Below are 27,256 nucleotides of genomic sequence, written 5' to 3' on the forward strand. Positions count from 1 at the left end.
ACTTTTTACGACTTGTGTTTTAGGCATGCTTGCAGATGCTGTAGATCTGTTCACAAAGAAAGGGATGAACAAAGAGGCTCTACAGTGTGCTCAGAAATCTCAGGACAAAAACGCAATAGGACAGAGTCTTATCCTGGACAGCAAAATACGACTCGGTCAGTATGAAGACTACAGAGATATAGAGGAAGAGGTCAAAAGTGAAATAAGTGAAAACCTGAACCGAGCTTTTTACTCTCTGCAAGACTTGGAGAACAAGCTGGCGGCGGGTGAAGCTGCTTTGTTAACTGGAGAACTAACAGGAAGGACCGAGTTCATCAACAAAGCTTTTGGGTCTTTTTCCAATTCGCGCCCAAGGTCAGAAATAGGCCAACTTGAGTGCATGCATTGGATGGTTCACAACTCTTATCTTTATGATAGAGAAAATCTCGGGCGATGTGTCCTCGGAATGCGGAATCTTTTTGTAAATTTATTTGTGCTTGCAAAGCATAATATGGAACATGAAAGAAACCGTCTTCAAGAAATTTTCAAATTCTTCGGATTTTATCCTACAGAGGAAGAGAATAAACTTGTTTATTACCCAAAACAGCAACCAAGAGCCCTGTTGGTTTTGCCGAAGACAAACAGAGAAGTATTCAAATGTAAAGAAGACAAGGATAAAATTAGGGAAAAGATATTCAGATTTTTGGAGGAAAGAGGAGTTGTATGGAAGAGGATACTTGAAGATGTCATCACAAACTGCAGAAACAAAAGTAAGCAATGTCCAGCTTTTAAGCTTGGTGAGACCTGCAAGATTTTTTCCAAAGGGGATGGTTCTGATGCGCAGACTTGCCCTTTTCTTCATTCTCCTCTCAATCCCAAGAAATTTGATCTGCTTACTGAATATGACATGCTAGCAATTGAACTGGAAGTTCACATTCATCATGGAGCTGAAGATGTAAGAAGCAAGGAACCAGATTTTGATAAAGAGGCACGCTTTATATCTAATGAGTTGGAAGAAAGATACAAGGCATGCAGTTGGTTACTGGAGGATCTCATTCCACAAAATTATCACAATGCTATCATATCTTCAGGCCCTGAAATGGCTATAGATCTGATGAAAAAGTTGAGATATTCTAAGTTGTCAAACATGTATGTCAAAAAAAGAATGATACGTTATCTTAAAAGTCTGTACGATGAAATGGAAAACTGTGAAAGGAAAGGCAACATCAAAGTATTTGTAATGATTCGCTTTGTGATTCATTTGTTAAACCTTGAAATGAAGCCTAAACTTGATGATGTCATGTCAAGATTTGAAGACTCAATGAATAGGGAATGTTCTAGAAAAGAAGGTAGGCGAAAGACAGAATGGGCAATGAAACTTGGGCTGATGATAGATGAAAGTGATGGAAAAATTTACGTCCGCTCAATAGCTCGAAGGTTTTGTGAAGGGTATGACCAGATAACCGGAATGAACAATAATCCGTCAGAAGCACTGATACAGTTCACCAAGTTTTGTATTCTGTTGAGCAATACTGGCAGTATTGAAGTCCTTCCCCATTATCACCAGCTCCTGTTGTGGATGGAGTACTATACCACTGTTGCCTTTTGTCTGACTGCCAAAGTACAAGACACGCCCAACTTCTTTTTTGTGATTCCAGAGTCTTACATTGCAGTAATCCATTTCATAGATTCAACATTTGTTAAGGAGAGAGGAGTACCAACTTTTGAAGCTGTTCAGAGACATACCATGCGAAAAACCATTCAGGACACCAAGCTGTTTCAAGATCGTTTGAAAAGACTGATTGAAATTGTTTGTGGACTAACCAGTAGAACAAAAATAAACCTCCTTAGCCTCATATTTCAGTCCAACAACCCTGAAACACCCATTGCTTCTGAGTTATATGGCATTGCAGAAAGGCTACTTGTGCTAGTCCTAGTGCTGGTTTGCAACCTAGGTAAGAGTGTATATCCAGTATTGGAAACCAAGCTGATGAGTGAATTGTGTAAAATTAAAATATGGGAGGAATACCCCAGCAGGCTGTCGGAAGCTCTAAAGTCAGTGCAGCAAGCAGGATCTCCTGCAGATGTTGCACGAGCACTTCAGATTCTGCTTTCAAAGAGGGAGAATGACTCGCTAGTATATTGTACTTGGGATAATTTTGACAGAAGGAATGGACTGAGAAAACGGGAACTAAAGGCCATGGAGCTCAGCAAGAAGTTCTTCTTAGAAGAGGAAACGCTTCAGGCCATGAACAACCCTCATGAAATTGTGTCCACTAAAGCAAGGACAGAGATAGAAGAAGATGATGAGGTGGTTACCCAAATCTCAATGGAGGAAAAAATCCAAATAGACAGAAAGAGAATGGAGAAGGAAAGAAGTGATAATGAAAATAAAGCAAGCAAGAAAATTGCCCAGTTCATGCGAAGATTCATTTTTTGTTCAAAAGCAAAAAAATTGTCTAATCTTCTTGTACGTCAAATAATGAAAGACAAGAGAGATGAAATAATGAAGGTGTTTGAATCCATACAGATAACCAACACAGGATGTGGTGTGTGTGGTGTACGGTATAAAGAAAAGACTACTGGTTTTTTGTTTCCTGTGGATAGACAAACATCTAATGATTCTGAACTTTCTGGATCATTACAACCCCCCAGTCCATTGCAGCTGCCACAGCCAAATCATGAAATTATGCAACAGGTCCAGACAACTCCAAGCCCAGATAAACTAATGGACAATCCATTTGCCTCATTGTATGATAATGCACCAATGTTTACATCGCAAAAAAGTACAGAAGATACAAACAAAGAAAATCAAGAGCAACATGAACAAAGCGAAAAGCACAAGGAAATGGTCAAATTTTACCAACTTTTTCGGAGCAAGTATATGACAGAGGTTTATGACGTTATCAGTGAAGTTCGTGACTTTATACATCGTCATAAACTTGGAACAGAACTAGCAGAAAAACACTTCAAAGAAGATTATTACAACATCAGAACTCTATGTAGAAAATGGGAATCTGTGGAAAATAAAATAGAAAGTATCATTAAAGGATGTGACTGGCAAAACGGTGAAATTTGGGGGGAGGTACAGGAGATGAATGGTTCCTACCACAGTATCAAAGACTATGTGGAAACTGAAGCACGCAAAAGAAAAGAGGTATGTGGATTTCTTGTCCTAATGTCACGAAGAAAACACGATAACTATGTTCATGTAAATGATGTAGATGATGATTAGAGAATATTTTATTTTTCAATCATTGTGGTCAAGTCAAGATGGGCTGATAAGAACATCACGGAATTAGAATTGGAAAGCCAGTGGTCAGATTTCTCGAACCACTGGATATCTTGGAAGTTTTGTTGAGGTCTTCCCAAGTTCGAGATAACGATATTTATATGTATTTGCATTTATGAATTTTTGGTAGTTACCAATCACACCTGCAAATGCTTTCTTTTTATCCACAGAGATCAGAAAAGCAGAGAGAAGCTGACTTAGCCAAGAACAATCAAGAAACTCTGGATGACGATTTGGAATTTATTGAGCCAGTTGTTGATGAACCTAAAGAGAGGCGTCCAAAAGGACGAGGGAAGAGAAAAAGTCAAAGGCGATGAAAAGACACCCACTGTAATCTGAAAGCTGTAAATAGTAGTGAAGTGTAACTCAATGCTTTCTCCCTTACTTCTGTTTATGATTCAGTTTTGACATTTCCTATTTAAAGTGGAATGCATGCTACAAAAAAAATTGACTAGTATTTTATGGATTGTAAAGTGTCATTTGTGCCTTTGGTACAAAAAAAATTGACTAGTATTTTATGGATTGTAAAGTGTCATTTGTGCCTTTGCTACAAAAAAAAATTGACTAGTATTTTATGGATTGTAAAGTGTCATTTGTGCCTTTGCTACAAAAAAAAATTGACTAGTATTTTATGGATTGTAAAGTGTCATTTGTGCCTTTGCTACAAAAAAATTGACTAGTATTTTATGGATTGTAAAGTATTATTTGTGCCTTTGCTACAAAAAAATTGACTAGTATTTTATGGATTGTAAAGTATCATATATATGAAACATGATTTCGTTGTTCAAAGAATGATATAATTTTTTTTAATGTTATATGTTTTTTTTTTTCATTTTTGTGTAAGAAATGGATGATCTGTTTCGGCTGCAAGTACATGTAACAAACTGTTAAATTTAAGAATTGGTGTTAACAAATGCAGATATTATTATTTAATGAATCATAGCCAGTTATAAAGTAAATAAGATGTTTTATTTATTTTAATAAAAACGAAAATCATTTTTTGTAATTTTTTTCAAACCTTTTGATTAAATCTTGTATAGAGACGTGCTTTACAGAGAAAAAATACTAGACATTTTTTGTAAAGTTCAATAAAATTGGCGAAATTTTAGAAATATTGCTAATATTCAGAATTTGACCGAACCCAATTAAAAACTTATCCCCATCTGAATTACAAAAACGTAAATACCAGCAACATATCTTAATTTGCAGCCAAAAATCAATTTCATTTATTTGTTCAATTCATGTACAGACTATATTGCAACCAAATGTTTTCATTTGAATTTCACCAATTTGATTCATTTTCTTCTTTAAAAATGATTGCATTACATTTCTTCTCTATAAGAAATGTGTCTATAAAAGATTTCATGTACGGGTTTGAAAAATATGAATAGAATCTATTTTTTATTTTCATAAATTTTGATTAAAAAGGTGAAACGTCTTGTATTTGACATAACTGGACATGATTTATTAGATATTAATATCATGCATTCACACCAAATTTTAATCTCTACAATGTGTTACAGACTTGCAACCAAAACAGATTTTTCACTTTCTCATTTAAAAACAAAAAAAATTAATAAAAGAATTAAAAGCAGATATATATTACACAACAAAATCACCTTTCAGATATAAATATGATAGTTTAACGATCCATGACATAAAATTATGGTATTGCATTCCGCCTTAATACTGGTACTCATAATGTAAATAAGCACATATACATCGTTCTTTTACATAAATTCTTCATTTGTTGTTTTGATCGGTTTTTTTATCTATGCCAATCCATTCAAGCTTAGAAGACGAAGTAGTTGTTTTCTTAATACATTCAACAACAATGCAACTATTATTAAGAAAAATGTTGAGAATTATTTCTGTATTTAGGTTGTATATGTGGGGGTTGTGTGTGTGTTATAGAATAGTGTATATATACACTTTCTCTCCGGTGTGTATTGTTTAAGGGGGAATCATGTTTTAAGGTAAAGGAAATTCGAGATCCAGAGAGTCAATGTGCCGTAACATCTTGAATGTATTTGAATTAGATCCAAGCAAATATATTAATTGTTTTAAAATTAAAATAAATTTAACAAAAATGATGTTAATTCTCAAGGATTTTAGTTTTTTCATGATTTTTCATTTGATTATACATCATTGGATTTTAGTATTGGTTAGTTACGAAAACAAGGATGTACATTGTCTTTGAAAAAGGGTCAATTCATATTAAAATCAATTATGTGCACCACAGCATGAAGGGACTCTGATTTTCAAATTTTAATTTATGGTTTTCGTGAAGATATCAAAATCTCACTTCTCAAAATATGGCAAGGACAATCACATTGAAGAGACTAGCCTATTACTTTGTCATACGCAGATTATCTTGCATAATACATGTATATAGAATGCATTGTTTATATTGATGCTGTCTCATTTATTAGATAACGTACATGAATGATTTTGTGTTTTTCCTCGGTTATATTGTTTTTTTCATAAAATAAAGAAATAGTTCAACTGCACAATTTTTCTCTTTTTTCAATCAGAATTGCTCTCTGTGCAGGCTCTCGTGTTTCTCCTAGTTTGGTCTTTATTAAAGTACGTGTGTCGCATTTCGAAAATCTGTTGTGCTAAAACATAATATACAGCATTTTTAACTATTGATATTTTTGTCTTTCTGGGTCGTCTGTTAAAATTTTGATATTTTCAGTCTCTTTGCTGGCACTACTTATATACTGTATTTTTTTTTATATAAAAATCTTTATCTTTTCCATTTAATAGAAAGCCTTTTCAATCTAATGAAAGATTGTTTGCATGTACATGTAATCTTGATTAGAGAAGTTAATATGAGTTTATGTTTTGCTATGCTGTATACCTTGGGAATGGCTATATATGAAGTCTCTTCCCTCCACAATCTCAAGAAATGAAAATATTAAATAGGTTCAGGAAACTCCACTTGAGATTCTGATACCATCCTTTCATACACATGTAATTTGGTTGAACATGGGGGCAAATGTATCTGACAAGTGTTTGGTAATTTCTCCCCGAAGCTGGTTGCATAATATTTCAACCACTCGACAGCCGACTTTGATTTTGTCATCCTTTGTCTCTCCTTCCTGTTGATTATTACCCTTTGTTTATCTGGAAAAGCGTTATGTAAATTAATGATTGTGTATGTCCTCGAATATCTAATATGACAACAACAATAAAACAACAACAAAACACCAACCATTAAGGGAGATCAATTTAATTAAAAACCATGCATTTCATTAAAAAAAACCTTTTTTTTATACGTACTCAAAAACATTTTTCGGACTGCGTAAAATGTTGAAGAGGGGATGCCAAGGATTTGTCTAAAAGCAGTGCAGCATGCGCCGACAGTTCCGATCATGTACAAAAATTTCCATTTCTTGGTTTCTTCATCATAACTGTTATATAATAATTATAATAATAATTGAAATTTATTACAAATTTACTTTGATAAATATGTTCACCTAGTCAAGGTGTTACAACCAAAATTTTTTTTATTTTTGTTTTAGAATTATAAGCAAAACAAAACAAAAGCTTGGACTTCAATACAATGTGATGTAGACTGTCTATTTTATTGCTGGCCACTCGCCCATTGCTCATTGAAATCAACAAGATTTGTCTGGGTTTTGAGCTAAGACTACCAAATATGTGCATATTTCATTTTCATTTATAAAAGCGTTATTTTAACATGTTTTGATACAAGAAAAAGATAGTTTCGTCCTACAAAAAGTCCAAGGTCTTGTAGAAATGGTTAATACATGTAAAAAGTTAAATGATGAATTACTTTGAATGGCTCCAACAATAATCCAGTAGCCACTGCTTCCTTTCGGTGCGAGAAAGTGATTGCACGTTTTCTCTGCTGGCCACCATGAGTTCTTGGGAGATACCTCCCAGACACATGGCAGCACAGCACATGGCGGCAACAAGGCAATCTATAGCCAGCATTTTCTTCTTCCTAGGCTCTCTCACTATTCAAAAGAGTATAAACCTACATTATATAAATAGTCATGATCATGGTCATTTAAACATTTTAATCAAAATTGCTATTTATATTCATAACATGGACGTTTTGAGCTCAACTGAGCTGAAAACTCAAGCAAGCTTTTCTGATTACTTTTTGTCAGGCGTCCGTCCGTCTGTCCGTAAACTTTTCATTTTTTTACTTCTCCAGAACCACTGGGCCAATTTCAAATAAACTCTGCCAAGGCATTATTGGGTGAAGGGAAATAAGTTTGTTAAAACGAAGGGCCACATCCTGTTTCAAGGGGACATGATTAAGAACAACCTGTTACAAAATGGGCTCAGTGTTACAACATAAGAATATCAGAAGAAAATTTGACTTTTTTTTTAAAATACAGAATCTATTCTAGTACGTACTGCATTATCCAGATATTTCATATTTGACTCAATAAATCCAATTTCATTATGGCTATTGTTGCTCATGTGAGCGATATGGCCCATATGCCTCTTTTCAAAATGGCATGTAAAATTATGACCCATAGCAAATTATGTGCGGAAAATCATTAAAATATTTAATATACCTCGAAAATCTTCAGTAGGGGATTCTGATCTTCGGCGGGCTGATCCTACCGGTCTTCCACGCTTTTCTATAATATAGGTACATGTATCATAAAATGTATTGTAAAACAAAAAATAATTTTACTTTATGCAGACTTTTATCGGTGAAATAAAATTGGAAATTTCCTTGTAAAAAGAATTTACTTTTTGCTGCATTTTCTCCAGCCCTATTTTCATCCATATCCGAGCCTTTTTTTTAGGAGAGAAAGAAAGAAGAATATCAGGATACAAGTTTCATACAAAAATATAATCATCTTCTATTAAACATAACCAATCGCTACATCCATTTCTTTACTTTAGAATACTGCAGTAAATGATTTTTTGCCTTCTTTTGTTAATCAAGAAGATATCACATGCGATGAGTGTTATACATGTAAGTTATCATTTTCAAAAATGCGGTAACCATGCACTTAAGATACCGTAGATTTGATTAAATTCTTTGCAACATGTATCATATTATTTCGATTGCATGTACCTGATTCACTTCCCGATGGATCTGATGTTCCATATCTGTCGGAAGAAGCTACATACAAATAACATTTACATACACTGCATAATTTATAATTATTGATTTCTTGACTTCTTGACTACTCTTGACTTAAGTAAATAAAGTCATGATAAGTTATAGATAAAATTTAATATAATTTCATATCATTATTTCATTAGCATTATTACTAGGATCTTAGCGTACAAATAAGAAATTTACCGATGTCTTCGTCCATATCCTCCACGTCCATGTCGGTATCCGTATCTGTGTCCGTGTACATATCTATATCCATTTATTTTTTCAAAAAAAGTCTATATCAGCTTGTCACTGAAAATATTGAATTATTTTTTTTTATTAAAATTCATTTACATATTTGATACGTCGATCAATAGAAAAGTTTTCTTCATTTTTTATCCTTTTATATATATTATTTTATCTTTATTGATTTCAAAAATATTATGATAGTTTCGTTTCGGTCGGTTTCGTTTCGTTCATGTAGATTTCGTTTCGTTGGGGGGAGTGGCTAAGCTCCCCCTAGCCCTACCCTCCCTATTCTACGTGCTTATCAATTCATAATCTGTTAAATCACTACAATGTCGTGAAATTTGCGAAATTGGCCTGACTGTTAAACCAGTTTATATATTATGACGTTAGGTCTTTTATAAAGATAACTGTTATAAATACTTTATCATATCATCATATATCAAAAATGACGTCATATTCTAAAATACCAAGGGGGTCTCCTGTGTACTCATACAGTATTATTTAAAAAAATATTAATCGTGAAACAAATTCTTGTTTATAAATGAAATATTAATCAACAACATGTCTAATTATAAAATCTCACCTGTATAAGTTAGGGTCTAAACTTCGGTTATTACTTATTACGCCTATTCAACAACACTGTCTTCTCTCTATCGGCGAAGAATGACGGGGTGTTATATTTCAAAATTTGAATCGTTACATCATCATATCAAAAATGACGTCATATTCTAAAAAAAACAAGGGGGTCTCCTGTGTACTCATACAAGGCGGATCCAAAGAAAGTCAAATCGCTGCCTTATTTTTAATTATTTTAAAACAAATAAGGTGAAAATCATCTAATATTATTGTTAATTAATGCTGATATAAATAACTTTGGGCAGAAAAAATAGATGCAAATATTTTATTTGTAACAAAAGTTTTACACTATCGAAAACTGGTAACGCCAGGATATATATATTTGTTTTCCCTCGGACTGAAATGTCATATTTTCATTGGATTAAACATGGCACGTGATTGCCTCATATCTCTATGTAGGTTCTTTGAGGATTAATATTAGGCAATATGGCCGTCATTGGCCGCCGCCTCACCTACTTATCTCGATATTTCATATTATTTAACACAGAAATCGTGTTCAGTAAGTCCTCAAAACATTTAGAGTAGTGGCCCTTTGGGATTATTTTTAAAATTAGAGTAGTTGCCCTTTGAATATTGACGTCACATTGTTGTGTCTGGAGCAGAACAAAATGGCAGCGTCTAAATTTGCTCAAATCTCTGCAGAGGTTTAAAATTGAATAGCAACAAAACATTGTAAGTAATATGGGTGAAGCGAAGATTTTTTAAGCGTATTTGAAAGGTGGTATTGATATTTTTGAAGAGTTTAAAGTAGATCCAGTGTTCTGTGACGTCACACTTTTATGTAAAACTTTGATTTCTTTAAAAATTGTGCAAGATAGTTTTATTTATTTTATGTGAATATAATCACATTGATGTAATTAGAATTATTGGTAGGTTAAAGATATTATCGCACTTAATAATTTTATACTAAATTTCCAAATTTTTATATATTTTATCTATGCAAAGGGGAAATAACTCTTTTTTCTGACCTTTCTCTCAGTTGTATGTCTAAATGCTATAGTTTTTCTTATTCCAACGATTAATTTTAAAATATTTTTGTAATTTTAGTTTTCTGATAAAGTTGACATTAAAATTAAACAAGAAAAACAAATTTCTGCCTACAAGATTTTACTTTTAACAGAAAAAAAAATACATTTTCTAATGCTAAAATATGCTTTAGTTTATGTTTATCTGGCATCTCAAAAAGTGTGATGACATGTATATTTTTTCTAACAATTGATGACATCTAAGTCTATTTAGTCGAAATCAGTTCGGTTTTTCAACTTTCCTCAGAGAATTTTACGAGTATGGAGCTACCTTAAATGAGTTTAATTGGACGAGATGTAAGGCATCTTGTACATGGCTTGGCGTAGATCACCGCTATTTGTAAATGAATATGTCGCTTGATAGTCCTCGGGAAAACAAAACACTTATTAACACTTCGCCTCGCCATCTATGAGATTGATCAACCCAATATATTTCCGTAGTGAGTCAGTAACTAACCTAATAAGTAATAATATATATATATATATATATATATATTTATATATATTTATATATATATATATATATATATATATATATATATATATATATATATATATATATATATATATATATATATATATATATATATATATATTGATCACTCAATAAATAAACAAACGTTTATGAGTAAAATGAATAATCAAACTTTATATAGAGTGGACCCAGACCCATCAGTTGTGAAAATGAAATTATTTGTAAAGGTAAAATTACCATGAATTGACCAAGATCGTTCAATAGTGTGATTAGCACAATCCTATTCAATGGCTGTGAAGTATGGGGCAACGAAAATATAGACATATTTTAAGGAGAAAGTTCATTTAAAAGAAAATAGTTTGTTAAAGAAGATTTTGATTCATAAATGTACTACTAATTGCATTCCAACGATTTAAAAATTCTAACAATTATCAAATACATTAAAATAATTTGAAGATACAGAGTGGTAACAATTTATTCATATACATGTATGCATGTATGACATTTACCAAAAATATTGACACAATTGGACAGTTTGTACCTCCTTCTAGATAAAGAGCTCCAGACGTTAACTACGACAAAGTCTACGTGTGTATCTACGTTTACGTGTATAGTTACGACATGCCCTTTAGTAAAACGCAATCTACGCACACGTACATTCGGACGTAAAGTCTACGTTTACGTCTACGACAAAATTTACGACCTTTAGTAAACTCGACCAATATTATCAAATTAAGATATTTGATCCGGTCTTAATAGATCGCTTTGTGTTGTTGGTTTACTGAGGTTCAATCATATTATAGTATATACATGTGTATAGACAGTCTTAAAAAAAAACTTTAAAAATTGAGAGGCAAGTAGAACCGGTAGTCTGTCAAAATGTATACCCCTCTCCCAAAGAAAAAAACCACCCAAAAACTAACGACCCCTTAAAACCATACATGTGTAACGTGTGCCACCTAAATAACGTGCATACAACAAAGCAAATTAAAAACTAGCTGAAATCGGGGAATGCCTTCCCCTGACTACAATCAATACTTGGGCTATTCATAATGGTACCGTTACAAAATAAAATTCTAGTTCTCTCTCTCTCTCTCTCTCTCTCTCTCTCTCTCTCTCTCTCTCTCTCTCTCTCTCTCTCTCTCTCTCTTCTTTTCCCTTGAGAATTATTGTTTATTTGAGCTAAAATTAGATTTCTAAAACGAAACTAACCTTGATGCAATGCAACAAGTTAAGTTTTTATTATAATGATGATCGTTGTCGCTGGTTCATCAAGAAGAATGTTTTAGAGGTTAAATTGATGTTTAAATTGTTAATGTTAATTACGGTTGTGTAAATTTTCATTTTCTTAATAAGAACCAGCTGTTTATTTCATTAAATAAAGTACTGACTTTGACATTTGTCGAAGCTTACCTGAACTGTAATTAAAATGAAAGTTGAAAAGAATTATATAAATAGGAAGGTGTGACGAAATAGAGTCAATATTACCAAGACCACGACTAATAAGATGTAAATACATCCAAGGCGTATAATTCATGTTTTGGGGGAAAAGAAAATGCATCTTAATTGAATGTGCATTTATATACTTATAGCCATGTGTTTAAAATTGACATTACTTTTGTATTGCATATTTTAAAAATAACAAGGCAGTGAATAAAATTTTCACACTAAAATTTAAAAAAAATACGTTTTTACATTTTATTCAAAAATTTAAATCTGTTGTTTGGCTGTGTAAGACATTCGTTTATTCAAATTGATTTATGTTGCTATGATAACAAGACTAACAAAATTATATGCGTGAAGGTGGCAAAAAGTACAAGCCAATTAAACCTAGGCATACCTGATTTATAAAAGGTAAATACATCAATAGCGTATTTTATCATGATAAAAAACGTTAAGCAACAATTCATTGCTAAATAATAAGTATAACTTTTCTTTTAACAGATTTAAGCGTTGCAACTCTATATTCCAATTTTTCTGTTCTTTGTATATGCATGTACTACAAACAAAAAAATTTTTATTATGGGAACTTGGCCTAAATTGAACGTGTTCAACAGCATATCGTACGGGTTGTGTTTTGTCGAATGGTATTTAAATCAGAATCATATCCTTTTCCATTGTAAGCTCATTCGTCCTGTCAAAGAGGGTTTAAAGATCTGTATCATATATAAACATGTCTGTGCAGGCCATCCATTTAGAGTAAAATGAAAAACTCTTCACAACATTGATTTCATTCTTGTAACTGTGGCTGTCTCTTGATTGGAATCAGGTAAGTCTAGATCCAGGGGAATTACCCCTTCAGTCCCCTCTTCTTCTGAATTGACAAGCAATAACAACCGAAACGGGAATTTACGATTCCCATACTGTTGAATTATTTACACTGAATAATTATCACTAATAAGCAGCAATGATCAACGTATATCATTACATTTTTAGCTCACCGAGACGAAGTCGGGGGAGCTTATACTATACCCCCAGCGTCGGCGTCGGCGTCCGGACCTGGTTAATTTTTTCGTTGCAGGTCCTGTATCTAAAATACTACTCGTCCTGACTTCACCAACCTTGCATGGATGATGCATCAGTGATCTGGACCTACTTATGGACTTGAAAGACTTGGATGTTTGTATATTGCCTCTTTTTGCCTGTGTTTTCTGTTTTTTACTTGACGTGAATGTATGTATAAATTTTACAGTGTTGTTGCAGGTTGATGAACAACCAAAGAACCAAACGTGTGTGGCGGTGTAAAAAAACGTTCGGTCTTAGTTTGATCTGAGTCGCAACTATGAATTTTTTCAGACGCTTATTTTGGAATGGACCACCGGATCGTAAGTTTGTTCGAAAAACTTTCGAATTAAAATTATTGAAAGAAGATGGGTGGATAAGGCGTGTAAATGCCTATACAAGGGCGGTAAGGATACCTTAGATTTTTAAACATCAACAAAACCTTTAAATATGTTATATACTTGGAATATGTTGATTTAAACTAGCGTATGCGTATCGAAACCTTCAAGTTGTGTTCATTTTTTAGAACTTCAACGCCTTTTCTTTTATAGGGTGGGTCTGTGCTCCATATTTTTGTCATAGTCTAAATCAGATTTGATGGAAAACAAACCAATTTCTATTAACAGAAAGTAGAGAGATGCATTAAATCACAATGCATTAAAAATATCATTTTGTATTCCAACAATCGAACTACTTAGAAAAATAATACAAGTCCATAAATTCGCCAAAGTCGTATGTAGCATATAAACCACGAACTCAGACATTAGATAACCTTTAGTAAAATACATAAAACTATGCTTTTTCGGTTTCTGGTTCGTAGCCACCAAAACTTAGGGCAACATTTTTTCTAGTCGTTTGTTTAAACATTCAAAGCTGAAAATAGTTAGAAATTTTGCTTTTGCAATTTGTATTATAACATTTATCAAATAATTTTAATTAAAAAAATTAATTTGAAATTGTATTTTAGGACTAAACCAAGTGGGCTTTTGTGCTATCTTATCCTTCCATCTACTTTTTTTTTTTTATCTTAAATTGCATATCATATACATATATGTTCGGAATTTTTAAAATTTCAGGGCATTTCTATCGTTTCCATTGTTTCTAGTTACTGCACTAATTTTTTCCGATTTTTCATTCTTTAAAAATGCTAATATTTAACTTTACCATTAACCAATATTGTATATAAAAGGTAAGGAATGAATTGCAGTAACTAACTATTAAAAGAAGCATTTTAAAAAAGTGAGATGTGTAATGATACACATTATTAAGTCTTTTCACCTCCGGCGATTTCTTTATGTTTTTATTCTTTTTTTTCTATTTTTCTTGGGACAACTTTTTTTTTTTAGATTTTAAAAATCAATTTTTTAAATTATTATTAATCATTTAATTAGATCTAATATATTGGTGGGAACTACATATAGAAAATGTCTTTAACTTAACGATGCAGAATGTCATATTTGGTATCTACAAAGTAAAAAGTTTTCAATTAAATTATTGTATTTTAATTGGAAAATGCTTCATCCATCTAATTCATTCAAATCACATGGCAAACAAATTGAGTTTATTGCTTTTAATATTTTTTAAAGAAACAAGCTTCATGCGAAAGAAAATTATCTTTGTTTGAAAAACCAAATACATATTTTTTTTAAGGAATTATCGCAGTCAATATTAGCTGACGTGTAAACTCTGCTTTTTTTACTATTACATGTATCTTAATTGTCTAAAGTTTGCTTATTAATGCTTTTTACTTTGTTAAGATTAAGTTGCCTGTATCTTTTAGCTCAATGTCCAAAGTACTTATAATTGATCTGTCTCAATGCCATTTACAGAGTGTACTCTTTTGTAAAGCGTTTTAAAAATGTAGTTCTAAAAAATTTATGTACCATAATTGTTGAACCAATAAAATATTCACCACTAAAAAAAGCACTGGCATCAAATTAGTTTTCACAGTTATTTCCCTTTAGGTTGTTCATCATTCTTTCCATTATACATATACATAACTGTGCAGCATACCTAAAGCTCCTTTCATAAATCAAAGTACTGAGAGTACTGAAAGACGGGGTCTTGAAAGTTTGAATTTGTAATTGTCAGGTATCTCCTCGAATATGCTTCCAAAATTTATATGAGTTTGAATTATTTGTTCCAATCTATGTTAATTCGGCTTTTTTGCAATTGTCTGATACTTTGTCTAAATTTTACTCAATCCCGGCCTTCATAATTGTAGAAAATTGTCACAACGGTATATTATGTAAAATAAGACCCAAAGCAAAATTTTTAAAATTACTACTAACCGGGAAAATCAAACAACTATATCAAGTAGATAATTTTAATTGTTAGATTTATTTAATTTTGTGATCCAAGGGAAAATCCACAAGTCGGACGGTATCCGTAATAAAAGTTTTATGAAAACCCCGAAAACTCTAAAACTGCTGAATTAACAAACAAAGTGAACATTTGTATACCGATACGAAACACAGGCACCTGACGTTAGAAATATTTTTATTACAATAAGATTCCAAGAACTTTGACAATAAAAAGATTTGTCACGGTTGCCATTTTGATTTTTAATACCGACTTATCTGACACGATTTTCTTCATTTGCGATTCATGCAAAATTAATAGGATAAAATTAAATCCGTTCGCCACTTACTACTTTTTTGTGTAAACTTGTGCATTACCTACACGAATTACGATACAACCGTTCCTTTCATTAAAAATCATACTCAGAAAATCAGAGACATTAATAACAGAGATTGTCAACTCCGCCATTAGCGTGTAAATGTTACGGGACCAACCTTACTTTGAGAACTACAAGTGCAACATCAATCATGTATAAGTCATTAAATTTAAACCTGATAGTGAACATGAACATGAACCTGTAAATATTTTAAGCATGTTTTATTTATGAACTATTTACAAAAACTCTTTTTTAAAACTTATTGACTTTTCACAAAGTAATGGTAATGCATTACTTTACTCATGTAATGGTAATGTAATGTATTAATTCAAGAAAATTAAGTAATGGTAATGGTACTTTAATGCCCTAATTCATGAAGTAATGGTAATGTAATGCATTATTTTACAATGTAATTCACCCCAAGCCTAATTCCAACTAAGCCGGAAAACATGAACATTTACATTTAACTTGGTTCTTCAATCGACAAGATTGTATATATTATATGATGTATAAGTCTTCCAAAATGTATAATCTATTATAGAATGAAATTCACAAATTTTCAAAAATGGCACATTGCGTTTTGGAACTTTAATTTCGATTCCAACGTCAACCTCTTCTATTGATTAATGAGCTCGTACGCCAACTGAATCGTCAACGGCGCTGTGCATTCAGTTACGTAACTCATTCCACATTTGAACCCGAGCAAGAATATTTTGATCAATAAAACTATTTTCTAAATAGAGTTTTGTTTATACATATAGGACTTAAAAAAAGATTTAATGCGTGTTTCTATAATACATATTTACTGAAATGAAAACTTTCTGCACTATATTCTTACGCGTAGACTCAATTCATGTGTTCTATGCGTTCCTTCCGGTTTGAGACTTCGGCTGACAGTAAACCAATAGACGGGGTCACGTGACCCCGTCTAAAAAGCTTGTGCGCCCATACTTTCTGCTAGGCCGAGGTCAATACAGGACTAGCGTGGATAGTTTGGTTTCATAAAAGGGAACACTTTTACGCTGAAGTTAGTTTAGCCAAAATTTTACATTCATTTAGAGATGTAAGTTATGATAAAAATATATAATAAACATATCGAACATAAATCGGCAAAGGTATTTTCTTCGTTTTAGTATTTGTCACATTCAGGTGCCTGAAAAATGTACTTCTTTCATTTGGCATAGATTCCCAATCAGCTTTTATTTTATAATTCATTTTTGGAAAATGATTATGAATCTATATCATAATAAATGATAGAAATAAATAGATGTTTTGAGAGCGAACTCCTAAAATTGATTTCAGTTGAAAATGCGGTGGGATATATTTTTTGGGTATTTCGGTCGGAAAAAGTAACAAGTTAACACAGGTATATTTGGATCCTTTGATTACATACATGTAATTATTCCAAGGAATAATAATATTAATAATATTAGTAGCAGTATTAGAATTCATTAAAGTTTAAGATCTATATAGGTATATTTGTAAAAATTGTGTTAAGTATTCCTAAAATCCGAAATGCTACACTTTTTAAAGTAACTATATATACATTGTACATGTATGAAATCATCCTGATAAAAAGTAGAATCTTAATTGCAATTGTTCAAACCGGTGACCTCTGGACCATTAATGTGGCCTAAAGGAGGGGCTTAATTTTAATATCGGAATATTGTTTGAATTTTAAATTGTTTATTAAACCATGACCCCAAACTAATATGGGGGTCTCTGGAGAGGATAAAAAAATATTGTAGAAATATATATAAAATAAATTGGAAGAACTATTCATTTCAAGAATTGCAATTTTACAAACAGTAATTTTATAATATATTACAGCATCATGATATAGTTTTGAATTTTGATTATTGATACAGCTATCACAGTACCAACAAAATAATGTTCATTGCAAAAAATATTTTGAGAAAAATCAAACAAAATCTTAAAACAAAATATAATCTAATAAAATATATTTTGTATTTGACACCAGAAAGCTGCTATGTTGTTTATGTGAGCGCTATGGCCCCTTGACCTCATATTTATATTCGGACCATAGCAGACACGTGATGAAAAATTTAAGTCAAAGAGTGTCAACTGCATGATGAAATCGCCCTACTTATGCTTCACTCTTTTTGCAAGGTTAAGCAACACCTTTAAAGATCAAACATGTTAGTTGATTTTAACAATTGGATAAGTTCTATATCTAACAGTCGTGTTCATGCAGAGCAAGGTCTTCCATCAAAAGAAACAGATATAGCCCAGGAGGCCTTGGACAATTACTTTTTTATCAAAACTGAAAGAAGGAAGACTTTGTCTGAATGCAAATAATATAAAATAGAGCGTCGTTTTCACAAAAGTGTGGTTTCAAATTTTCTGACTTAGAAAAATGATAATTAACATTTTACAAGATAACGCTTTGAAAGTATGGCACTTTTATTTCAGATAGCCACGTGAAGGCCAACATCAATGAGATAAAGGAGAAAGGAAACATAGCATTTAAAAACAAAGAATATAAGGAAGCCTTGATTTTCTATGACCAAGCTATAACCATGGTAAAAGGTTGTAAGAATTTGACACGTGAGGCAGCAATAGTGCTAACAAACCGATCAATTGTTCACTCTAACCTACATAGTGTAACAGCGGCCTTGGAAGACGCTGAAGAAGCAGTCATGTGTGACCAAACATGGATGGAGGTTTGTTAACTGAATTGAGTTCTTTTAAATTTTCTTTAAGGCATTTAGTGCAAAGGAATATTTATGGTTTATGGGGTTTTTGCGTATACTTTTATTTTTAGGGACACTGGAGAAGGGGCCAAGTTTTACGACAGAAGAAGCTATTCCGAGAGTCTTTTAGTGCCTTTTTGGAGGGTTATTGGAAAGGAGATGGCACTGTTTCAGAGAAATTGAACATTCTTGTGGAAGCTGTTGCATCCTTTTCAAATATCACAGGTTTCGTTTGCTATAGAGGCTTTGAAAATAGAACAAATTGTACAGTGTATTTAATATTCAGGTATTTTGAAAGTTAATATTGCCATGTAAAATTTATATTTTTTAAGGTCTTCCGTTTCCAACGGAAGACCTTATAGTGATTGTAATGTTTCTTATTATTATTAGGGTCTTCCGTCTTCAGCGGAAGACCCTTCTATTATTCTATTGTTTCTTTTTCACTTTTCTTATTGTTATTATTATAATTCTTTTTTTTCTTACCGATTTTGTGCAGACGATTTCTCGGAGATGGCTCGATCGATTTCATTCAAATTTTCAGGATTAACGTGTTTTTATCTGAAGTTTATTGTTTTTTATCCATTTCTAAAAATACACTTCCGGTCGGAAGTTATCGTCCGTTTACGACTTTAAAAAGTTAATTTTGTCTGCGACGTTTCACAAAACCGAGAAAAGATAGAGAGCTGAAATTTTCAGAGATGATAGATCTACCGTTTTTCTGGTGCAACACACTCACCAAAATGTCCCCCGTCACTTCCTGTCGTTATTGGAAGAAAATTTCAAAAATTGATTTTTTCGACTTTTTTATTTTTTTAATTTTTTTTTTGAAATTTTTACACCTTATAGTGACCCTTTCACTGATTCAGAATATGTAATTTGTTTAAAAATCAATCAAGGCAGTCTCGAGAAATTAAGCGTCAAAGTTCTGAAGCGAGAGTCCGAGTAGCTCAGTCGTTAGAGTCGTGGACATTTGGCCAGGCGACCCGGGTTCGAGCCCCGAGTGCCGAAAATTGTTTTCTTCCTCTTGTGCTTAAATCTGATTTTTTTATCTTTAAAATGATGAATTCTGTTCTTTTCCGTTTTGATTTTGAAAAGGAAGTTACAATAATAGCGCTTTCCCCCGTATTTGTGTATTGAGATCCATAGCTATGTATTCATACTGAAATAAAGTTTACATGTTGATAGAAATCATTAGTTACATCCTTAATGCAACGCTTTTACTTTGTTCTAACTTAATTATTTTAATTAGAATTTGTGTAATATGTGATATTTAGAATTTAATATTCTACGTTTAAAATAGAAGTCACCGACCGACCCCACCCCCCCCCCCTACCCTTCATAAAACCATTTAGTTTTTCCGGTCCGATTTTACTTGACCTTTAATCTTGGACCTTTAATTTCAACTTAGTACCATTCTTGATTGCTGTACTTATTACCAGACCAATTCGTTCATTATAAACATAGTTATGAACTTTTTGGCATTTGAGTTTTAAATTTCGTGTTTGACATGTACTGTAGAAAAAAATTCTAACTCCCGAGCCCTTCACTCAATCCTCATGAAATTTTGTGTAAATGTACCTCGGGCCTCATTCTGTTTTTCTGCCAAATTTGCAGCGGGTTGAACAATTAAGAAGAAATTCCTGAGATCAAACGGCGCTTATTGCCTATACGCAGAAATAAAATTTACACAGTACATGCACCGACCCCCCCCCCCTTCCTATTTACAAAAATCATTAAGTTATTCTGGCCTGAATTTACTGGATCTTGAGTCTTTATTTCAACCTAGTACTATTCTAGATTACTGTACTAATCACCAGACCGATTCGTTCACTTTTAAGAGTGTTATGAATTTTTGGGCATTTGAGTTTCGATTGGCGTGCATGACATGTACTGTAGAAATAAATACTAACTCCCGAGCCCTTCACACAATCCTTATGAAATTTTGTCTAAATGTACCTCGGACCCCATTTTTATTGTCTGCCATATACGCAACGGATTGAACAATTAAGAAGAAATTCCTGAGATCAAGCGGCGAGTATAGCCTGTACGGGGACTTAAAATTTACACAGTACAAGGGATGTAAGCAGCCGCGTAATATTTCTGTTGCATGTATATTTCTTGTTTTCCGTTTAGTCTGCATCTACGATAGCGTGTTAACTACTTATGAGTGTTATAACTGTGGAAATTAGTGTCATCAAATTGTTACCGAATAAATTACATGTGATTGATTCGTTATTTCTACATTTATAAAGATTTTATCAATCCTGTTGAAATAAAACAGTCAAATATAACAGTAAACAACACTAAAAAAAATTCAACACTGAAATGCATGTGAAAAATGCATCAGTCATTGTTTTAGGACTTTCCCTAATTATTGTCGTTAACCGAATCCGATATCCACACCTCAAAATTCTACTTTCGATTTTTTTACGACGAAAATCAAGCTCGGGCCTTTTCACCCCCCTCCAGACACAAACACGCATCAATATTTCAAATGACCTCGCACTGTTACCAAACCTGAGTAGTCAGACATCTTACACGTTGTTTTTCATCTCATACAAACTTTCAGCTCCTGTCCCGAGCGGAAACGCACCAAATTCAAAGAGAAATTCTGGTATTATTTTGCGTCAGCCATGTTTTGAACGTGAACCTTCGCCGAAATGCTGTTATGACGCCTTTAAACGCTGCGTGTTCTAATCTCGCCGGAGTCAAGATTTGTTCTTTCTATTTCTTTCTGTCCTTTTTTTTTTTAAAAAGATCTATCGTTTTTCTGGTTCACTATGGTAAAGAAAATGTCTGCCGTCACTCGATCTCGAATTCATTGAATGAATATTTTTTTTTTCAAATTCATTTAAATCGTGTTAAAATGGCGTCAGACTATTTTGAAACATGATATCTAAGTAGTGCTTGCAATTTTACGTCTAATGACATCTTTCACGTAATAATTCAATAAAATTAAAAATTTAAATTTTTTTAAACTCATTTAAATCGTGTTAAATTGACATCAGGCTAACTCTAATCATTATAAATATCTAAGTTGCGCTTGCAATTTTGCGTATGATGACATGTTTTTCGATTTTTTAAAATGAAATTTAAAATCTTAAAATTTTTTAAACTCATTTAAATCGTGTTAAAATTACCTCAGATTAAATTAATTTTTTATATTTCAGTTCTGCTCGCAATTGTGCGTCTGATGTCATCTTTTTCGAATCGATTTGATGAAATTTAGATTTTTTAAATAAAATTGTTAAATTTATTTAAATCGTGTTAAAATGACATCAAACTAATTTGAAGTCATGATATTTAATTTGGACTTGCAATTCTGCGTCTGATGACATTGATTGAATGATTGTTTTAAATTTAAGTTTTATTTAAATCGTTATATGACATCTAACACATTTTAAAACACGACTTTTGTAATGTTCTTGCATTTCTGCGTCTGATGACATCTCTTTCTAAATCATTGATGAATTATAGGATTTTCAATATTTTCAAACTCATTTTAAACGAGTCAACACTTCACCAGACAGATTTAAATCTCAGTCAAAATATATCTCACCGCAGCTTCTTATAAATCGGACGGAATAATATTTAAGGGTCCTCCACAGATCTGGAAAAAGTTCTTCTACACTTCTTACAAATAACGATATAGCATTTGCTTGTCTTGAAAATGACAAAATATAAAGGAAATATTTCAATTTTGAAAATAAGTCCCTGCAGTATTCGTTTGAAGCTAAACTCATTGTGATACCAATACAGACTCCAAATTTTGGCGATATAAACTGTGCTTCTCAATGCGTTAAAGTCGGCATGTTGTGATGTATTATCATAATTTGTAAAAATTGAAACTGATTTAAATCGTGTTAAAATGACTTCAGACCAATTTTATTATATGATATATCTGATACTTTTGAAATTCTGCATCTGATGACATTATTTTCAAATTAATAAAAAAAATTAAAGTGATTTAAATCGAATTAAAATGAGCTTAGGCCGATTAAAAGCACGATTCTGTATCTAAGGTGCGCTTGCATCTGCATCTGGAGTTTCCCTAAAGATAGAGTGCAGTTTTGTCCTCATGGAAGTATTTTTCAACCTCTTCCGTTTGCCGGACATTGTCCGTTGTCCCCTGCTCACCACGGGGAGGTGGAAGTAGGATTTTGAGCAGGGTATATTTTTACGGTATTTTGTATATATATTCATCTCTATTAATAAGCACTAAAATAAAAAGCCAGCTGATTTTGAACTATCTGAACACATTAAAAAAGCTTATAATTTTCTAAAATAATCTATAGCATCATAAATACGCATTAGACTGTAGCGTCATGAAAATATGTACATTGACGATAACAACTGTTAATTGTCAACATGTACCTGTCAGCAGTACTCCGGTTCGTTATAGCAAGACAATTCTGAATTTCTACAGTATGACCAACATTTAAAACTTCGTTAAAAAGGTGTTCATGATTGGATCTTTCATGATATAACAGGTCTACACGATGGTCAATGAAAGTGTTTATGAATCTTGACAGCATGTACAATAGAGTTTCAATTTAAAGAAAAAGACTGAATATTTGACAGTCTTAAAAAATAAATCAATTAACCTGTAAAGCATATACATTGAATAATTATGTATATTAAACATCAATATTTACACCAATATTCAATCATTTCAGTCATTAAATTATTTAAGAGTGTACAAAATGATTCATTTTAAAACACTTTTTGCATTGTATAAAAAGAACATGATAGTCAAATTACTTTCTTTCTCTTTAAAGGGGCATGGTCACGATTTTGGTCCAAATTTTTTTTTCCGATTTTAACTTTTACAATGCTTCAGAAAGGCATTTTTAATGGGCAACCGAAATTTGAGTCTCATTTGTTGAGTTATAAGCGAGTTACAGGGCTTGAAATTATTCGCAATGTAAACAAAGCGTTTGTTTACATTTTGAACGTTGAAGTAAAAATTTCAGTTTTTAACCTAAAACGAATGTGTTAAACGTTAGGAACTGTATATCTATGCTGAAAATAAAAAGATAAAAAGATAGACAAATAAGCTGGAAAAAGATTTTTTACTGGTATATGGAACCTATGTAAACAAAAACGGGGCACGAGCCTTGTTTACATGACAAAGAATTGTGAGCCCTGTATCCTGCTTATAACTCTACTAATGACTCTCAAAGTTAATTTGATCATTAGAAATGCATTTTTAAAGCACTGTAAATAATAAAAACATAAAAATGAAATTTGACCAAAATCGTGACCATGCCCCTTTAACAGCATGAACTGTTTATTAAAAGATTAAAACATTGTATTTACATAGAAGTACACATATGTAAAATTGCTAATTAACTGGACCTATCAGTGTGAAGTTAAAACGGTATGTTTTGGACAACAAAATTATCAAAATAGTTTACTATGAAATATTTACAGGGAGTACAGTATAGTCTGAAAGAAGATGGGTGGATAAGGCGTGTAAAATGCCCATACACGGTAGGACAAGCTACTGAAAAATCTAAATATCAATAAATCTGATATGGTTTTTTTTAAATCATTTAAAACAATATACATTTTACATACATGTATCATTGAGTTTTAACCTGTAAACATCAATACTTGTAATATGTTGACTCAAACAGGCGAATACGTATCAAAACCTGTAAATATTGTCATTTTTAGAACTTCAAGGCATTTTCTTTTATAGAGTGGATCTGTGCTCCATATTTTTATCATAGTCTAAATAAGGTCTATTGGGAAAAAAAACCGATTTCAATCAACAAAAACGTGGAGAGATGACCCACTATACGTTAAAATATCATTTTGTATCCCAACAATGGAACGTTTTGAAAAAATAATACAAGTCCGTAAATTCGTTGTCAAAGTCACACATAATATTTAAACAGCCTTCTTTGTTGTGTCTGAAATGGCTCCGTGGTTAGAGTACCTGACAAAAGCTAACCTTATAAAACTAGGGTTTTTATGTTATGGGTTCGATACCGCAAATATTTCTGGCATTATATTTTTTCTTATATTCTGTTAAATATATTTAAAGCTGAATATAGTTAGAAATTGTGCTTTTGCAAATTTGCATTATAATATATTTGAATAGATTTAATTGGGGAAAAATCAATTCAAAATTGTATTTCAGTACTAAAATGAATGGGCATTTGCGCCATCTTCTTCCCCCATCTTCTTTGAAATATAAAATGTAAAATATACGTCACTATTCATTCCATCTTTCGATAATGAAGAATACAGACAAAAATGTTAAACTCTATTGCATTGTATATTATGAGTTACACGATTGCAATAAATATTCAGAATGTACAATCACAGAACACTCTATATTGATAAGATTGAACAATCTTCAAAAGAAATAAATTAATGAATATTTACATCTGGTAATGAATGAACAAAAAATAAAAAAGAACCATACACTTAGCAATAATCAAAATACTACATTTAGTAGATCTAAGCAGAATGTACAGTATGTTTAAATTTGAATAATTAACTATGACATAAAATTACACATTTTGTTTAAAAATAGCTATTGATTGTTCTATGCCACAAATGAATATGGTAAAATCATAAATTTTGACTACACAATGGTCAGTATAGTAAACTCACGGAATATTTCCAATATATATATAATACAGTCATATGTTCGAAATAATATTTACCGTATATATCAAAGGACTACATTGCTCATGTTACAGCATGTAACAGGGTACAGAACAGTCAAAAATTGTCCTTCTGGATCTTCTGCACGTTTAGTTCATCTACGACTAAAAAAGACTATATACATACGGTACATTAGATAAGACTTACAACACATTTTACATTATATACACTACGCTAACATTATTTGATTTTTGTGGGACTTCATAAGGGGTTTTAATATATTTTCTTTATTTGTTCAGTTATAGGTATTCGTGTACAACAAAAACCTGTTTTGATGCTTTTAGAATTCAGAGAGTTTCATTCTAACAGAAGTTTGTGTCTTTCACTACACACAACGTTTTTTTGTCAATTTGAAACTATGTAAATATGCCTAATGTGAAACAGTTACTGACTATCATAACTACGTGCATAAAAACTACCCTCACACTGCAAGTTCTAATAAGACTTATTTGTTTGAAAAATGAACCATAATCATTTTTTACTTTGCAAATTTAGAAGTACAGCATCATGATAACTATAATATGTTGGTAATCGATGAAGACTGTCAATTTGTATAGAACTGGATACATATACATGGTCCAAAATTGTTCCCCCTTCAGTGGTGCTAAAAGAAACAATTTGTCTGAAGTTCTGATGTCTTAAAAACTCTTGCAGAGGTCCATTGGCTTTGGCATCCTCGTTAAAATCCCCTAGAATGATACTGTTCTCACTAGTTGCTTTTAGGAAGTCAAGAACTTTCTGAAAACTCTGAAGAAATGTTGCCAGTTTTGCTATGGATGGGCGATACACAGATAATATCAAAATATTTTCCTTCAACAATTTGACAGCTATTCCTTCAATATTCATCTGAGACAGTGAAACAATATCATAAGTGTCTTCTCCATTTTTCAAATACAATGCAACGCCTCCACCTTTTGACATGCGTAAACTCTGATTTGAGACAGTATTTTCATCGTATGCCTCCTTCCTTGGGAGATGATGAAATTGATACCCTTGAAGAGCATAAGTATTTGTGCTTTCCCCAGATCTTAACCATGTCTCCGTTAAGCAAATGACATCAGCCTTATTGAGTCTAGCATCATTTCGTAGATCTGCAAAATGGCCTCCTAAGCTCTGTATGTTATGCAGAACTATTTTCTTTCCATCTGATATTAAAGTTCGTGAAATGTTATTAAAAGTGACCATTGCCATTTCATTCAAAGCTGTCTTCACCTCTGGGTCAGCATAAACATTTTTCCGTAATCGAGCTGGATCGTCTGTATCAATAAAAAGACCAGCCTTTGAAGTAACCCTTGACAATGCAACATACCCTTGGCCTGGGGCAAATGCTTTATCTAAATTCACAACTACTTTGTCTGTTGTCATCCCTTGTACCTTATGAGCAGTGCATGCCCATGATAAACGAATTGGAAATTGATGACGTACTACTGTAGTTATCTTGTCTTTTATCTCATCTTGCACTCTTTCTACTAACACTAGATTCCCATCCTTTGTTTTTTGTCCTGACTTTTTCCCAACTTGCTTATTATCAAACACAACTCCCACAGCACTAACAATTCCGTTACTGCTTTCTTTAAAAACAAACCGACAGACATGACCCATTACTCCATTCACAAGTCCATCTTCTACATTACAATTCCTTGTAAGCATCACTCTTGCTCCGACAGACAAAATCAGAGTGCTTGGAAGTCCATCAGTTCTTGATTTTGTCAAAGGTTTGTTCTTTAATATCAATTTACCAGATGTTTTGTCCTTCTTGTAATCTTGTGCACTGATTTCTAATAAATCTTCACATGATTTGTTTAGCATTGTGAGATTGAATGTGTTTACCTCCTCATTAGTAGAAAACACATGAAGAACATCTTCTGGCCCTTCCCTGATACAGTCTTGTAACATAGTGCTTTGCTCTTGTGTAAAAGGTTCATCTC

General features: G+C 32.3%; 3 protein-coding genes across 3 annotated transcripts in view; 2 read left to right on the forward strand and 1 right to left on the reverse strand.

The window, feature by feature from the left end:
- Nucleotides 1-5,784, forward strand: part of LOC105330100 (TPR and ankyrin repeat-containing protein 1) — a 49,545-nt gene extending 43,761 nt beyond the window's left edge. The window contains exons 35-36 of the mRNA XM_034449033.2: nt 24-3,136; nt 3,442-5,784. Of these exons, the coding sequence (XP_034304924.1) occupies nt 24-3,136; nt 3,442-3,588 (3,260 nt within the window). The 3' untranslated portion in view covers nt 3,589-5,784. The remainder of the gene's footprint in view (nt 1-23; nt 3,137-3,441) is intronic.
- Nucleotides 5,052-8,634, reverse strand: LOC105319998 (uncharacterized). The gene is made up of 7 exons (XM_066085268.1): nt 8,574-8,634; nt 8,343-8,390; nt 8,012-8,056; nt 7,831-7,896; nt 7,074-7,257; nt 6,557-6,687; nt 5,052-6,400 (listed from the first exon to the last, which is right to left on the reverse strand). The coding sequence occupies exons 1-7, from the start codon at nt 8,632-8,634 to the stop codon at nt 6,192-6,194; spliced, it is 744 nt and encodes a 247-aa protein (XP_065941340.1). The 3' UTR covers nt 5,052-6,191.
- A 4,130-nt stretch (nt 8,635-12,764) lies between these two features.
- Nucleotides 12,765-27,256, forward strand: part of LOC105319997 (TPR and ankyrin repeat-containing protein 1) — an 82,601-nt gene continuing 68,109 nt past the window's right edge. Inside the window, exons 1-5 of the mRNA XM_034449044.2 lie at nt 12,765-13,023; nt 13,191-13,373; nt 13,458-13,579; nt 18,367-18,617; nt 18,719-18,872. Of these exons, the coding sequence (XP_034304935.1) occupies nt 13,537-13,579; nt 18,367-18,617; nt 18,719-18,872 (448 nt within the window). The 5' untranslated portion in view covers nt 12,765-13,023; nt 13,191-13,373; nt 13,458-13,536. The remainder of the gene's footprint in view (nt 13,024-13,190; nt 13,374-13,457; nt 13,580-18,366; nt 18,618-18,718; nt 18,873-27,256) is intronic.

This window comes from Magallana gigas, chromosome 5 (assembly GCF_963853765.1).
Source record: "Magallana gigas chromosome 5, xbMagGiga1.1, whole genome shotgun sequence".
Taxonomy (NCBI): domain Eukaryota; kingdom Metazoa; phylum Mollusca; class Bivalvia; order Ostreida; family Ostreidae; genus Magallana; species Magallana gigas.